General features: G+C 37.5%; 1 protein-coding gene across 7 annotated transcripts in view; it reads right to left on the minus strand.

Moving 5' to 3' along the window:
• LOC118219755 (potassium voltage-gated channel subfamily C member 1-like) overlaps positions 1-13596 on the minus strand; it is an 82395-nt gene that overhangs the window by 22080 nt on the left and 46719 nt on the right. The window contains exons 5-6 of one of the 7 annotated variants that reach the window (XR_004763838.1): positions 9328-9406; positions 948-1065 (exon numbers count right to left, since the gene is read on the minus strand). The exons of 4 other annotated variants lie outside the window; for them this stretch is intronic. Coding sequence is in view for 1 of the 3 variants with exons in the window: in XM_035403140.1 (XP_035259031.1) it covers positions 911-1065 (155 nt within the window). In the remaining 2 variants the exon portion in view is untranslated. Of the gene's footprint in view, positions 1-88; positions 1066-9327; positions 9407-13596 lie in introns of those variants that run through there. 2 more of the 7 variants (XR_004763837.1, XM_035403140.1) reach the window with 2 other exon arrangements.

Here is a 13596-nt window from a genome sequence, read left to right on the forward strand (position 1 = left end):
GCTTCACTGATGACTTTATATCTTATTGTGGAATAATTATATTTTTCTTTGATTTTAATAGTTTTGTAAATTTTGTTTTCATTTGTTCTTATTTATAATCATTTACTCCTGTCCTGGTTATTCTTTCACACTCTCTCTCACAAGCTCATTATGTGCAGGTGTGTGTGTGTGTGTGTGTGTGTGTGAGAGAGAGAGAGAGAGAGAGAGAGAGAGAGAGTGTGTGATTTAAAATCTTCCTGTTTTGGAATTCCACATAGATACCCTTTTAAATATGATTTCAATCCTCTGAAATTTCAGAATGTAAGCAACTACTTACAATAAATTGTACAAAATTTTCAGTCTGTGTAAACCTGTATTGCATATATTCCTCTCTATTAATCAAATAGAGAAGGAATATATAAATCCACCATATTTTCATTTGATTTATCCTGCAAATTCTGCTGAGAAGTTTAGTGTATTTAAATACATTTGGCAAGGATAACACACACACACACACACACACACACACACACACAAAGTTTCTGCACAATGAACCTAGTTCTTATTTCAGTAACATTTGGCTGAAATTTTCTGTACATCTTTGCTTGTTATTGTAACAATATCTATCAACTAAGGCATGATTAACAATCCCTACGTTAACTACACAAGTACTGCGTTTCCATTCATGATGTAGACACCTGACATCTTTTTTCTTCTGCTTCTCAAACATTTTTAACTTCATACCACCTAGTCATACAGTTGTTATCACAATTTTTATCAATGTTTAGCAGACTTGTTCCTCCAGCTGCTTAGATCACACAGTCTGCACATTCATTATCATTATCATTATCAATATTGGCATGTTTGTTGCTGTGATTTAAGCCTTCATCTCAGTGGCTGATCCCACTTCCGTTTCCTCTTTCTCAATCTGCTACAAAATGGAGGGGATGGGGGACCGGCAGCGCCTGAGGGGGCCAGGGGCATCGAAGGGTTCAAACGATGGGTTTGTAATGGGGGTGAGGCGCATGGCAGACCCAGTCATTGCTGAAATGTTGCTGAGGCTGCGAGATTTTTCATAGTCAGTTGCTAGCGAGACACCATCGTTTGGAAATTTTTGAATGTTATTTGGCCATTTAAAATAATAACGTCAAATTTTGTTTGCAGATACAAATTAATACAGAATGAATTTAGGATAAGCATGTTGTTTTATTTTAGTTATTAATAGGAAATAGCATAAATGGAGAATACACAGATGAAGATGAAGATGCCCGAGATGTATTAAATATGGGTTATTGCACAGCGGAGTGGACATAATGTTTTAAGTAAAGGAGTGAAAAACAGAGTGAAATAAAATGGTAGGCAGTGTGCACAGAACACAGTAACACAAGTTAAAGTGCAACAGAAAAATAACCAAAACAAAGAAATCATATAAAATGTTGAACAATAGACAGAGAAAGACGAATACAGACAAACAGACAGACAGACAGAGACAGACAGACAAGACAGAACAAAACAAGAAAATGAGAGTTATGAACTATGTCATTCAATTCTTGCCATAACAGCCCACATTGCCAGAAATATATTGTTAAACTGTCAAAACATTTAGACAAGTAGAATAAAACACCTAAATTCTCCCATTTATAATGCTGTTTATTGCTTTGTGGTTGATCCTGAATAGCTATATGTACTTGTTATGAGATGTGATTCAACATTCTGGGCTCTATTTTAACAATCTAAGCGCACGGTTTAAAGCGCATGGCGCAAGTGCATTTACGGCGTGTCCGAATCAACTTTTGCTAGTTTAACGGCGGATAATCTGAGCGCAAAGTAAGGCGCATGGTTCAAAGGGCTTGTACTTAGTCTCTTAATTAATCATAGGTGTAACATGAAATAAACCAATCAGAGTGTCATCTCCCATTCCCTTTAAAAGCCAGGTGTCCTTGCACCTTGGCGGATTGCTATTATAGTGGCGGATTTGCCAAGTAGTAGGAAAGAAGTGAAAGCGTGCGAGCAGACCATCTACGGCAACAGCAGGATTCCACCAAATATTATATTATGAATATTATGTTAATATATATAATATAATATTAATATTATATTACCAATATTATGACTAACCATTATCGCGTATTGTGCACCCTTACTATCTTAATAATGCACCCTTAAAATAACAGTAAAATACTGTGCCACCAGGTTTTTGTTGGTCAATCACGCAATCGCTTTCCGCTGCCTCAAAATAGCAATGCGCCAACAATGTGCCTGACCACACCTCATTTTAAGACCAACACGCCCATGGGGGTTCAGATGGACGCAAGTACATTTGCTATTTAAACAACTTGGGCGCTGGATGGGAAAATGACAACTGCGTCGGTCTGAAACTAGCAAAGACACTTGCATTGCGCTTGGTGCCGCTTTGCGCCGGTTTGAAAATAGAGCCCTCTGTGTTTTATGTAAAATAAGCACTGATAAGCATTTTAGCTCAGTAGATCAGGACATACATTGAGCCTGAAACAGCTAATATATACCATTTTGACAGAATGAAAGTGTCATGATTGTGCAGGAGGTCAACATAAGCCAACATATTGCTCTTTCTGCTTTTTGCATTGCTGCATAAAGTTGTGTCATGCATATTTGCGTTTGTGTCACATACTGACAAATAATTAATGTAAGATCGGACCACAGAAACTATGGTACAAATAAATTAGATATGCAGTACCAATGTCATAGAGTCATAGTAGATTAACATTTTTGCATCCCAAAACTTAACAGATGGACAATCCATAGCATAAGAGTTGGAAAGAAGTTTTACTATGCTATGGGTAAGGGGAATCATGACAAGATGTGTTTTTAGCTTTAAGTGCTTTTTCATTTTAATTTATTATATATATTTTTTACGTCAATGGGAAGCTTGGCTACTCAGTTTCCCTCCTTGCATGACCTGCTAACAACTTCACTGAACCAATGGCTGCCTTCCCCTCTAAGTCATTCTACTCTCCTCCTTCACAACAGCACTCCATGTGGCTTGAAGCAAGAGATAAGGAGAGCATACAAGAAGACCAAAAGTGGAATGTGACATTTGTTGAAAAGGATAAACTATATATCGCACAGTACATGTGAACAGAGCCACCAGCTATATAGGACTGCATGGCACTGCACAGAGAGGAGACAGTGAACAGCAGCATACATCACTACCCCACCAAAGAGCTTATGGTGATAAAGTACAGTACATGGATGCACATTACTCTAGACTACATTAAACACCACTTGCTCCATAAATAAAGACCTTTCTTTCTACAGATGGCAGAGGTGCCTTAGTGGAAAGGAAACATTATGAAATATTAATGAAGTATTTCTGTGAGGGTGCTCTGCAGCAACACCACACAAGTGTTTAAAGTGCAACCAGGTGACTTAGATGGTCAGAAAGACTATCTCTGAGTTCTTTGCTCTCTTATGGGGTTATAATGGTCTCATAAATCATTACATAAATTATATGAACCTTATACAAATAAAGTGAAATGCACAAATATTTTTTTATATCTTACGCTAATAAACAAATCTCTCCTGAACAGACAAATGTAATGATACATTTTTGGACATGATTGATCTTTTCTGAAAGGGTTTACCAATGTATGGGCATTCATTTGACCTGTGCATAATGCATCAACAAGGCATGTGTGGAATCCCTTGCAATCATTTGTGAGACATTCTTCACAGCAAGATTTATCCACATTTTTTTATTATAAAGTCTACTCCAGCCAATTAAATTCTAAGACATCCTTTCACTAATGCCCACATTACTCTGACCAGCCACAGCATGCATGTGCTTGACCAATCAGGTCGCCTAAGTTTGACAAGTGCTGCAGCGACAATTCCACTACTTGGTCAGGAAGATGGCTGTACTAGCTGTCAATGTTTGAATGAAGCCTTCAAACCTTGAATCAAAGTGAAACCACATCAATCTTATACCTGTGCTATCCCATGAGTATTTGAGGCGAACAGATGAAAAAAGCTGTCTGGTCAACACAAAGACTTGCAACTCAGGAATATCATGCTGTGAAAGGGAAAACAATCCTGACATCTGTCTGCAGTTTGCGAGTCACAACTTCTTATATTTAAGTTAACTAGTTAGCACAATTATTGAATCCAGTCCTTGCTGAAGCTATGTCCCACAATGAGATACCACAAATAAAATCTTGTTGATAAAGTTACTCAGCCAGGAGTAGCTAGCGAGCTAACGTTAGTGTGTATCAAGTTGAGGTTCGAACTATGTATTGTTGCCTTCAGAGCTATAATGACACTAGCTGATGTCAGGATTGTTTACCCATTTACAGCAAGATACTCAAGTGTCGCGAGTCTTTATCCGCAGTCATGTTGACCATGCTATCTTCATAATTTCCTCTTGAATACTAATGATAAGTATTTATTGTTGCCTTCAGCAATATAAAGACACTAGCCCTGTCTATAGTTATGCTTTTAAAATGAGTGTTTGTACAGGGACTACGCTAAGCAAGCTAACCAGTTAACTTACACATAAGAAGTTGTGTTGCAAGTCTTTATGCGTCGCCATGTTGAACAGGCTTTTTTCATCAAATCTCAAATACTAATGGGTTTGAAGGCTTCATTCATTCACTTATTCATTCAACCTTTATACTCAGGAGAAGACACATTGTTGGACAAGAGCCCTCAAGGGTGCCGAGTTTAGAAATAAAAGATAAACAATGAAATGAAAGCAAGCAAATAAGCAGACAAAGAAAATAACCAAAATACATGAATTCCATAAAACATCTAAGACAATTATCAGGTATAAGCAAAATATCAATAAAACACATTCACAATTAAAACTAGAACTACCCAGAGTCACCAGAATATCGATCAATATTAAGGTTTGTTATAAGTTATTCCAAGTCAATGGTGTGATATGTCTAAAAGCCATCTTTCCAAGGTTTGTATTTACTGTTGGAATTGGAGTCTGATCAGCTTCAAATTTCCATGTAAAAAGAGAAGTAATATAAAATGGCAGTCTGTGTAAAAGAGCTTTGTAAATAAATTGAAATCAATGTTGCTCTCATCTTACACAGACAGAAAGAAAAGAAAAGAAAGAAAAAAAAGCCCACATTTTTGTACATAGTGATGTGTTCCATGAGTCCCCAGTTATGAATCTAAATGTTGAGTGGGGCATTTTCTTGTAAAACCATAAGCCAGCTGATTCCTTGAAGTAAGAACATACATGTAGTAAATCTGATTGGCTGGAGTAGACTAGCTGAAAATCAAAAACATATTTGTGGAACGATTTGCACAAAAATCCACAAATTAATGCAAGCAATACCATATGTACCAGGTGATGCATAAATGCAAAATATTGTCAAAAGAATGCCCGTACATTGATAAATCGTAAAACAATTTAAAAAGTATTATTCCATTTGTCTGTTCGGGAGAGATTTGTGAGTGCAAAAACATATTTGCGAACCAGTAATTTTTGTGTGAACCAATTATTTCGTTTGTATGATTTGAAAATGTTTGTGAATCTCATTGTATTTGTGCAAGGTTCATAATATTTATTTAATGAGACAATAATAACTCGATACTCTCTCAGTGCCGACATCTCAGCAGTTCTCCCTGTCTCAGCTTTAATTAGCCACACCCCTGCTCCTTCCTCTTGTTTGGCCTTTCTTGTCTCACTTGGTTTTAAATTGGCTAAGCCACAATTCTCTTTCTTGATAGAAAGCTGTCACTGTGGGAACGGAGAGGGGGACCTGAGACAGAATGAATAAGGAAGGTAAGACAGTCAATTTGTATGACAAGCTAGCATAACCATTTAAAGAGAAAGTATGAAAGACAGACGAGAGCAGCTCCACACAAAGGCATAAAGAAACACTTTGAAAAGAACAAAGGAGAAAAATAGCAATTAAATGATGGGACAGTCAGTCTCAGTCACACCTTAAAGCTTGTCTCTATCATAACAACTTTGGACGCACTGTATAAATAGCTTCATTGAGGTGTAATAGGAACCACTCAAGCACACGGCTCTATACAGAGAAAATGCTGGGTAGTATATCAAGAAAAACTGTGTTCATGTCCATCAAAAGTCAGTGCTTCAGTTCTCAATTATAAATCACATGTTATGTGAGCCTATAGCTTAGAGCTCATAGAAAATCAATATTACATGATTCTCATTTCTTGGTACAGAGGGTTGGGTGCATGCTTTACCTGATGCAATCTTCAGTATATGAGTCAGCAAAACTATTCTGTAAAAGGCATAGGATTTTCAATGCATGGGACAATGACAAATGCACTGATGTTTTGAAAACACTCTTACTTTCCTGTTTATATATAATGGAAGAATTCCCAGCAGCTTGTAAAATCTAAAAGCATATAACAGGGTTCCCTCTTGAATCACTTAAGCCCTAAGTTTAAATATTCATAATATTGTTATCTGTGGTGTGTTACCTTATTATTGTGTATCTTATTTATATACAAGAAAGACTTGTAAAAATGTACTTAACATTCTTACAAAAAAAATCTTGGTACAAATACAGACCCATTAAAACAGGGAAGGCTGCCTAGTTTAAAACTTAACTACACCTGACAAGGTTTTTCAATGTAATAATTTACTCTGTGTAAATTATGAATTACAGTTTCACATGCCTGCCAGTTTCATAGTAATCAGCAAATCCTAAATTTTCTCTTTCAGAAGCAGGAATATTAGACAACATGCAAGAGAGAGAGAGAGAGAGAGAGAGAGATTCTACCAAAGAATTGAATTGGCTAAAAATCAAATCATTGACAATATCATAAAATCCAAAAATCATTTCAAACATCCAGATCTCACTATTCCGCATTGATGCTTTCCAATATAACATCACAGAGTAAATTCAGTTCTGTAATCTAAAATAAAAATATACTGCACTTGGAAGTTGTTTGTGATATAAGCAGATATGCTTTACCTCTCGATCCCCTAGAGGAGACACCATTTCTTGAATTTGACAATACATATAGAAAGCTTGCTATTTTAATTTACTCAGTAATGGGTACTTTCAGAAGATATAGGCTTACCAGTTAAACCTGTAATGAGCACGGGCAGATTACTGGGTATATTCTGCTGTACTGTTACATTTGCCTGTTCTGTCTCTGTTCTGATAAAGCACAGGAAGCTTTGAAGTTTACACTGCGAAGCAGTCAGTCCCATTTGTATTTGCTGATATTCCTATTATTACTATTTTTCTCCCTTATCTTGCTCAATAACTTAGCCAAACATTAGTAATGTTTTGTCTATTTTGGCACACAGATTATACAGGCCACACATGACCTGGACAAAAAATGGCATGGGTTGGCCATTATGGGGCGCTATAATTCCCAAAATCAAACCCTCAGCCCTGCCGTTCTGTCATCATAAAATGGTCAAACTTGGTACATTGGAGTGTCTCCTCATGCTTCACATTTTTGCCTCTAGGACCCATAAGCTCTGCCAATAGGTTTTGGTAGGCATTTTTTAAAAATTTTAAATACCTTGAAAAGACAACTTCTCATAAAGCATAAGTCCAAATGATGCCAGATTTGGGGTGTTTTGACAGTGAATGTGACCAAACATAGTTTGCAAAAAAATAAAAATAAAAGGAAGTGATCCGACAAACAATGCAATGCAATATATATTAAATTATTTTAAAAATTTTTTCCATAAATTTCAATCTACTGTCAATTGAAATCTAAAAGGTGCATCAGCCTGAAATTAATGATATTCATCCTTATCGTAACCAATTAGTGTCCCACCAATTTAAAAAATGATAGTGTCAAAGATGACAAAAGATGACCTTGCTAGTGCAAAAAACTTGTCAGAAGGGCAGATTGAGATAGATAGATACACTACATAGCTAAAGGTTGGTGGATATCTGACATTCAACATCTCATCCAAAATTATGGGCATTAATATGTTGGTCTGCCCTTTGCTGCTACAACAACCTCCACTCTTCTGGGAAGGCTTTATACTAGATGATGGTGCACTGCTGGAGGGAATTGCTTCTATTCAGCCAGAGGAGCATTAGTGAGGTCTGGGACTTATTGGGCAATTAGGCCTGGCTTGCAGTTGGCTTTCCAACTGATCCCAAAGTTTTGGATGGGGCTGAGGTCAGGGCTGTGTGCAGGCCAGTCAAGTTCTACCACACCATTCCTAACAAAACCATTTCTACATGGACCTCACTGTGTGCTCGGGGGCATTGTTATGCTGAAACAGGAAAGGGCCTCCCCCGAACTATTGTGGAGGCACAGAATCATCTAGAATAAGATTGTATACTGTAGCGTTAAGATTTGCCTTCACTGGAACTAAGGGGCCCAGCCCAAAGCATGAAAAACAGCCCCAGACCAAGGTGCGTCCAGATACTTTTGGTCATACGGGTTGTACACAGGGAAGTGCTATACATCCCAGCTTGAATCTCCATAATAGTCAGAAGAAATGGCAAAACACATTTTAAAACAAACCATATCATAAAAGATGAGGAGGCGCATGAGTACCATCATTACCTATTTCATTGTATCTCAGTCAGCCCTGTCCTAATCAAGTATTACCCAACCTGCACTGGAGCAATGCAGAGCTGTACTGGGTTAGTTTTTTCATTCCTGTTTCCCTGAATTGGTGGGAAGGGGGCTGGCGCAAAAAAGACTTGTTGAATAAGTTGTGGAAGCATCCACAAATACATAGATGCCACAACATATTCCACAAAACTCCAGTCCTGTTATATTTGCAAAGAAAAGCAATATGCATCTCACAGGCATGTGTGCCGTGTGTATTAAGTATCATTAAACTACCAAGCTGATTTGACCATGACTCTTTTTGATCTGCACCACCTCATACTTGGTTGACTGCTGACTAACTGTGCATCCAATAAAATTGGGTCTGTGGGCTTTTCTTTATATAACACTGTTTCAGAAAGCACATCATGACTTGGTAAGGCCTCATTTGCCACATTCTCTTCATGATTGCAGTCTGTTTATGGACAAATTCACATCCAAGAGCGCAATTCATCTCAGTACACAGCAGAAATACACAAGGCAGTACAGCACTACTTTTTGGAGGCGGGCCTTTTATGAGTAACGTATTCCAGTGGTTTTAACACACTAACGTATTGTGTACAATAGTACTATATCCTATTGCAGGCCTACTGCTTACGCTGTAGTTCAATAGTAAATTACTGCTTAGTACTGAGGAAAATGAAATACAACACAGGACAGCAAGAAAACGAGCCTTATTATGTCTAATAAAGAAACTTATTACAGCATTGCCAGGTTATGGTATCATTATGCAAAGCAAAGGATTTACCAAAATGCAGCCTGATAGAGATTGAAAACCGTACCTACCTCAGTTCAAACTTTTGTTATGCTACGAGGACTGTACAGGTGGCCTGAGAATGGGATGGAGATGTACCAGTATATTAATCTGAGAGGGACAAGGGGAAAATGAGGGAAGTACACAAGTGCAAATATTAACACTGGATTTGTATTAGGATAAATGATTCTTGCTCTCCTGTTACTGTGGCTACACATTGCATCTATAAGCAAAACATTGATTTTTATTAGCTTACAGTACATATTACGAACAGACTATGGTCAACTGCTTTGATCTGTGCTTTGACTGCCCTCTGAACAAGTTAATTGTCCAGAGCTATGATTTTATGCATTAAATAATTCAAGGCTCACTGTCTCATTGGTGTGTCTGTTATTGTATCTCTCCACATGTGCTTCTTGAGTAAAGCTTCTAAGTGAGGGGTCAAAGCAGAGTCAATGCAAAGTACTGAATTAAGGATTTGAGTGATCCTGACTGAAGTACCCTAGGTTATAAAGATGCGAAAGACATTATTATCATCCAGGTTAATATTTGCAACACACACAATGACATCATGAGCAATTAGAGTCATTATCCAAACAGGACACTTAAAATAGGCCATCTGTTTCTGATACCATCATATCTTCACTATTCCCAACTGCAACAATATTTCCAAATAACAACAGGTAGGAACATGGTAAAGCTATCTCAGACGAAAATGTCTGAAAATAAATTTCGCACACAGATTAACTGACAAGATGAACAGACAAAAACACAGCACAGGTGCAGCACATACACAGATGTAGAGTATTTGTTGAGTGAGATCCTGGGCCTGAATAGAACTATGTCGGCCAAAACTACCTAGGTGGGCATTCACAATAGGGTGTGATGGTTCAGCCAAGGTAAATGGGTGGGCCAGGGTGCTATTTAAGTGGCCATGGCCCACCCTGGCCCTTCCATATCTACACCATATCTACATTACAATTTTATACTATCATTACGTCACATTAGATTGTGCATTTATGCAACAGCCATAACCTGCACATTATAGATAGTATAGTTGAAATTTGTCCTTCTATTGTAAAATTGTTTTATGAGTCTAAAACCAAAAAAGAATTGAAGCAACTGAGGTAAATCAAAATGTTGAGTTACTTTGCTTTTCTAGCCTTAATTGCAAATTTCCACCCTACAGAGAATGCTTGGAGAGTGACTGTATAACACACAACAGAACAGGTCTATAAGCTCCATAAAGCATAACTTAAAAGCAACAGAATAACGGGTACCTAACCTTAGCCCAGTCTAGCATCCCATATTCCAGTCCTACAGGTATGCTGTTCTGAATGAAACTGTTACAAATGAATAGTTACAAACTAATATGGAGGTATCAATAATATTGATCATTAAGATTCATTAAACATGAGCCCAAAATTAAGATGAGACATCCTATGGTTTCCGATAAAAAAATGAATGAGTTATGTGACCAGCACTTAATACAATATTTAATTAAGAAATCAGTTAAACCTTGAGCAAAATAAAAATATCTTGCAAAACAACTGGTACCTACTCTGTCAGAATAAATCAGCCATCGTACACTATAATGTATATACTATATGCAGTGCACTCACTGAATTCTATCCCAGATTTTTTAATGTGTATCAAATTTGTGGGACATGTGATCAAAAAATTATTATTCAGATGTAACACTGGCTACATATAAAAAGAAAAATAATGTGCGTATGACATCAAGGAAGCCAATTTTCAGATTTTCATTTTGGGATTACTCTAGATGCAGCCGTTATCCCTTAACAACTTCAATATTGAATATTACAATGGTGCTTTTTCCTGAACTCCTGAGTGCATGTGTGCTGCTTTGTGGAACAATCATTGAATTCAACACAGCCCAAAGGGGTTATTTAAACGGGCTTCTTTTGAACAAAGACTAATGATTTTACTTCATGGGAAATTAACTCCTAGTACATTTGGATGTATGCAAACATTTTCATTTAGGTCTTAGTCAAAGTTTTGATTTTGCATAGGAGAATCAGCAAGATGCAAACATATAAAATACACTGCCTTCAGAATGTTTTCACCCACTATTGGTTATCAAATTAAATTAATTAAATATAAAAATTTATATGGGATTAATTACCTTTGTATGGTCTTACAACTGAAACAGTAGATCAGATCAGTTGCTCTGTCACAAAGACCACGAAGGCCGATGTAACTTCAAGATAAAGTCGTTAGGTGGCAAAACGCTGGAGAAGGTTATAAACACATTGAAAAAGATTTGAACCTTCTTATGAGCACTATTGCACCAAAATGGAAAAAATATTACATAACCCAGATGCTACCAAGATCTGGACGAGAAGGCCAATCGATCAAAAATCTTCAACACTTCATAGATTTGGTGTCTTTGGGAGAGTGGCCAGAGAGAAGCCACTTCTGAGAAAGGCCAATATTATGTCATACCTGGAGCTTACCAGAAGCCATGTGACAGACCCTGAGACATTCAGGAAGGGAATTTTGTGGTCTGAGAAGACTAAAACTTAGCTCTTTGTGTAGCCCAAACCAAACCCAGTCCATCATCCAGGTAACACCATCCCTACCATCAAGCATGGTTGTGGTGCAAATCCTGCCACAGGGTTGCTTTTTAGTGGGTGAATACTTTTTGAAGGCATTGTATATTATTTGTTTTTATGACGTTGAAAAAGAGTAATAAAAGTAGTAGTACTAATAATAATAATAATAATAATAATAATAATAATAATAATCATAATAATACTATTTTCCAGTTCATCATGGGAACATAGAAAGTATTTGTAACATATATAATTTATAATATATATATTTTTATGAATGTGTCTCTTTTCTTGTAATTCCCCACAATTCTTTGTGTACAAGTCCCAGAATGCTCTTATCTACTGTTGCCCTGGTAACTGTGGGAATGGAGAAGTAAGGAAAAACGAGAGGGGATAGGATAATTATTTGTGGAAAGCTATTGGAGGTATGGAAAGAATGGGGAATATTAAAGCAGATAGACACACCGACATACTGACCAGGCAGTGACAAGTACACATACAAACACACAAGCAAGTGGTCACAGTGATGTATTTACCTACACCAGCAGAACATAATCCAGTCTCCAAGAGACAGACAGGAATAACCTCTTTTCTCTCTCTCTCTTTCTCGTCTCACTTTCTCTCTCACACACATACACTCACACACACACACACAAGAACAAATACATTACAGGAGAAAGTAATGATTCATAGACAGACCAAGAAAACTAGAAAATAACCCCCTGCATTAAATGACAGAATATTGCATTTGGCTAAGGGAGATCAAAGAAGTCATTGATAATCATTAAAGCATCACATTTAGTACAGAAGTATCTCCACAATGAAAAGCAACCACAAAAGCTAAGGATAGAGAAGACAGTTCCCACTTTAAAACTAAAAGGATAGTAGCTGTCCATTGCCCTGAAATATTCCAGTTAAGTGCTTTGGTGAGAGAAACAATCCTTGCTGAGGTACACCAGCCAGTATGCCACTGCTACTGTAATTCTTGACTGCCTTTTCATTTTAAAGTAGGAAGAGACCTGGTTTTCACACAGGATCTGTGAAAAGATGCTGAAGCAGCCCCTGTGCTATGTTTAGCGAAGTCCAGCTGCGCAGTGTTTGGTCACTTACCTTAGCTGTTCGTCGTGGCAAGTCAGTCAGTCTGTCAGCTGTCCATCAGTATGTCTGTATATCAGCGCTCCAGTCCGTACCAGTGAGTGATTCAGTCACCAAGTGTAATTTCCTATTCAGTTTGATATTTTATTTAATCTAACTTAACCTTATAGGGTAGCCCTTGTCCCTTGTTTACACTAAGGACTGAAGCACACAGTTGGGGCTAGTGAATAGTATTTCATAAAGAATACACCACTTACATACTGTTCCAATCACTCTCTGTTTTTACCACACATTTATATGTATTTTAAACCCTGATACACATGAAATTGTCCATTTGGTCTGAGCAGCAGGGGACTCATCGCCGATGATCTCAGCCTTCTGGCCCCACGCCTCACAGCACAGAGCACACAGAGGCACAAGCAAGGACGTGGACCACAGAGTCCATGTAACAGTCCTCAGTGCAACACATGGCAAGCCAACTGCAATCAGGTTGTGGTGTTTAATCTATGATGAAATACTATGCATTTGACCTCAGAGTTATGACCAGCTTCACTAAAGCCAGTGAATTTTTACCCTGGTAAGACTGACAACAAATCAGAAATATAAAGCAAAACCTCACTCTTTCAGTAA

This window comes from Anguilla anguilla, chromosome 2 (assembly GCF_013347855.1).
Source record: "Anguilla anguilla isolate fAngAng1 chromosome 2, fAngAng1.pri, whole genome shotgun sequence".
Lineage (NCBI taxonomy): Eukaryota > Metazoa > Chordata > Actinopteri > Anguilliformes > Anguillidae > Anguilla > Anguilla anguilla.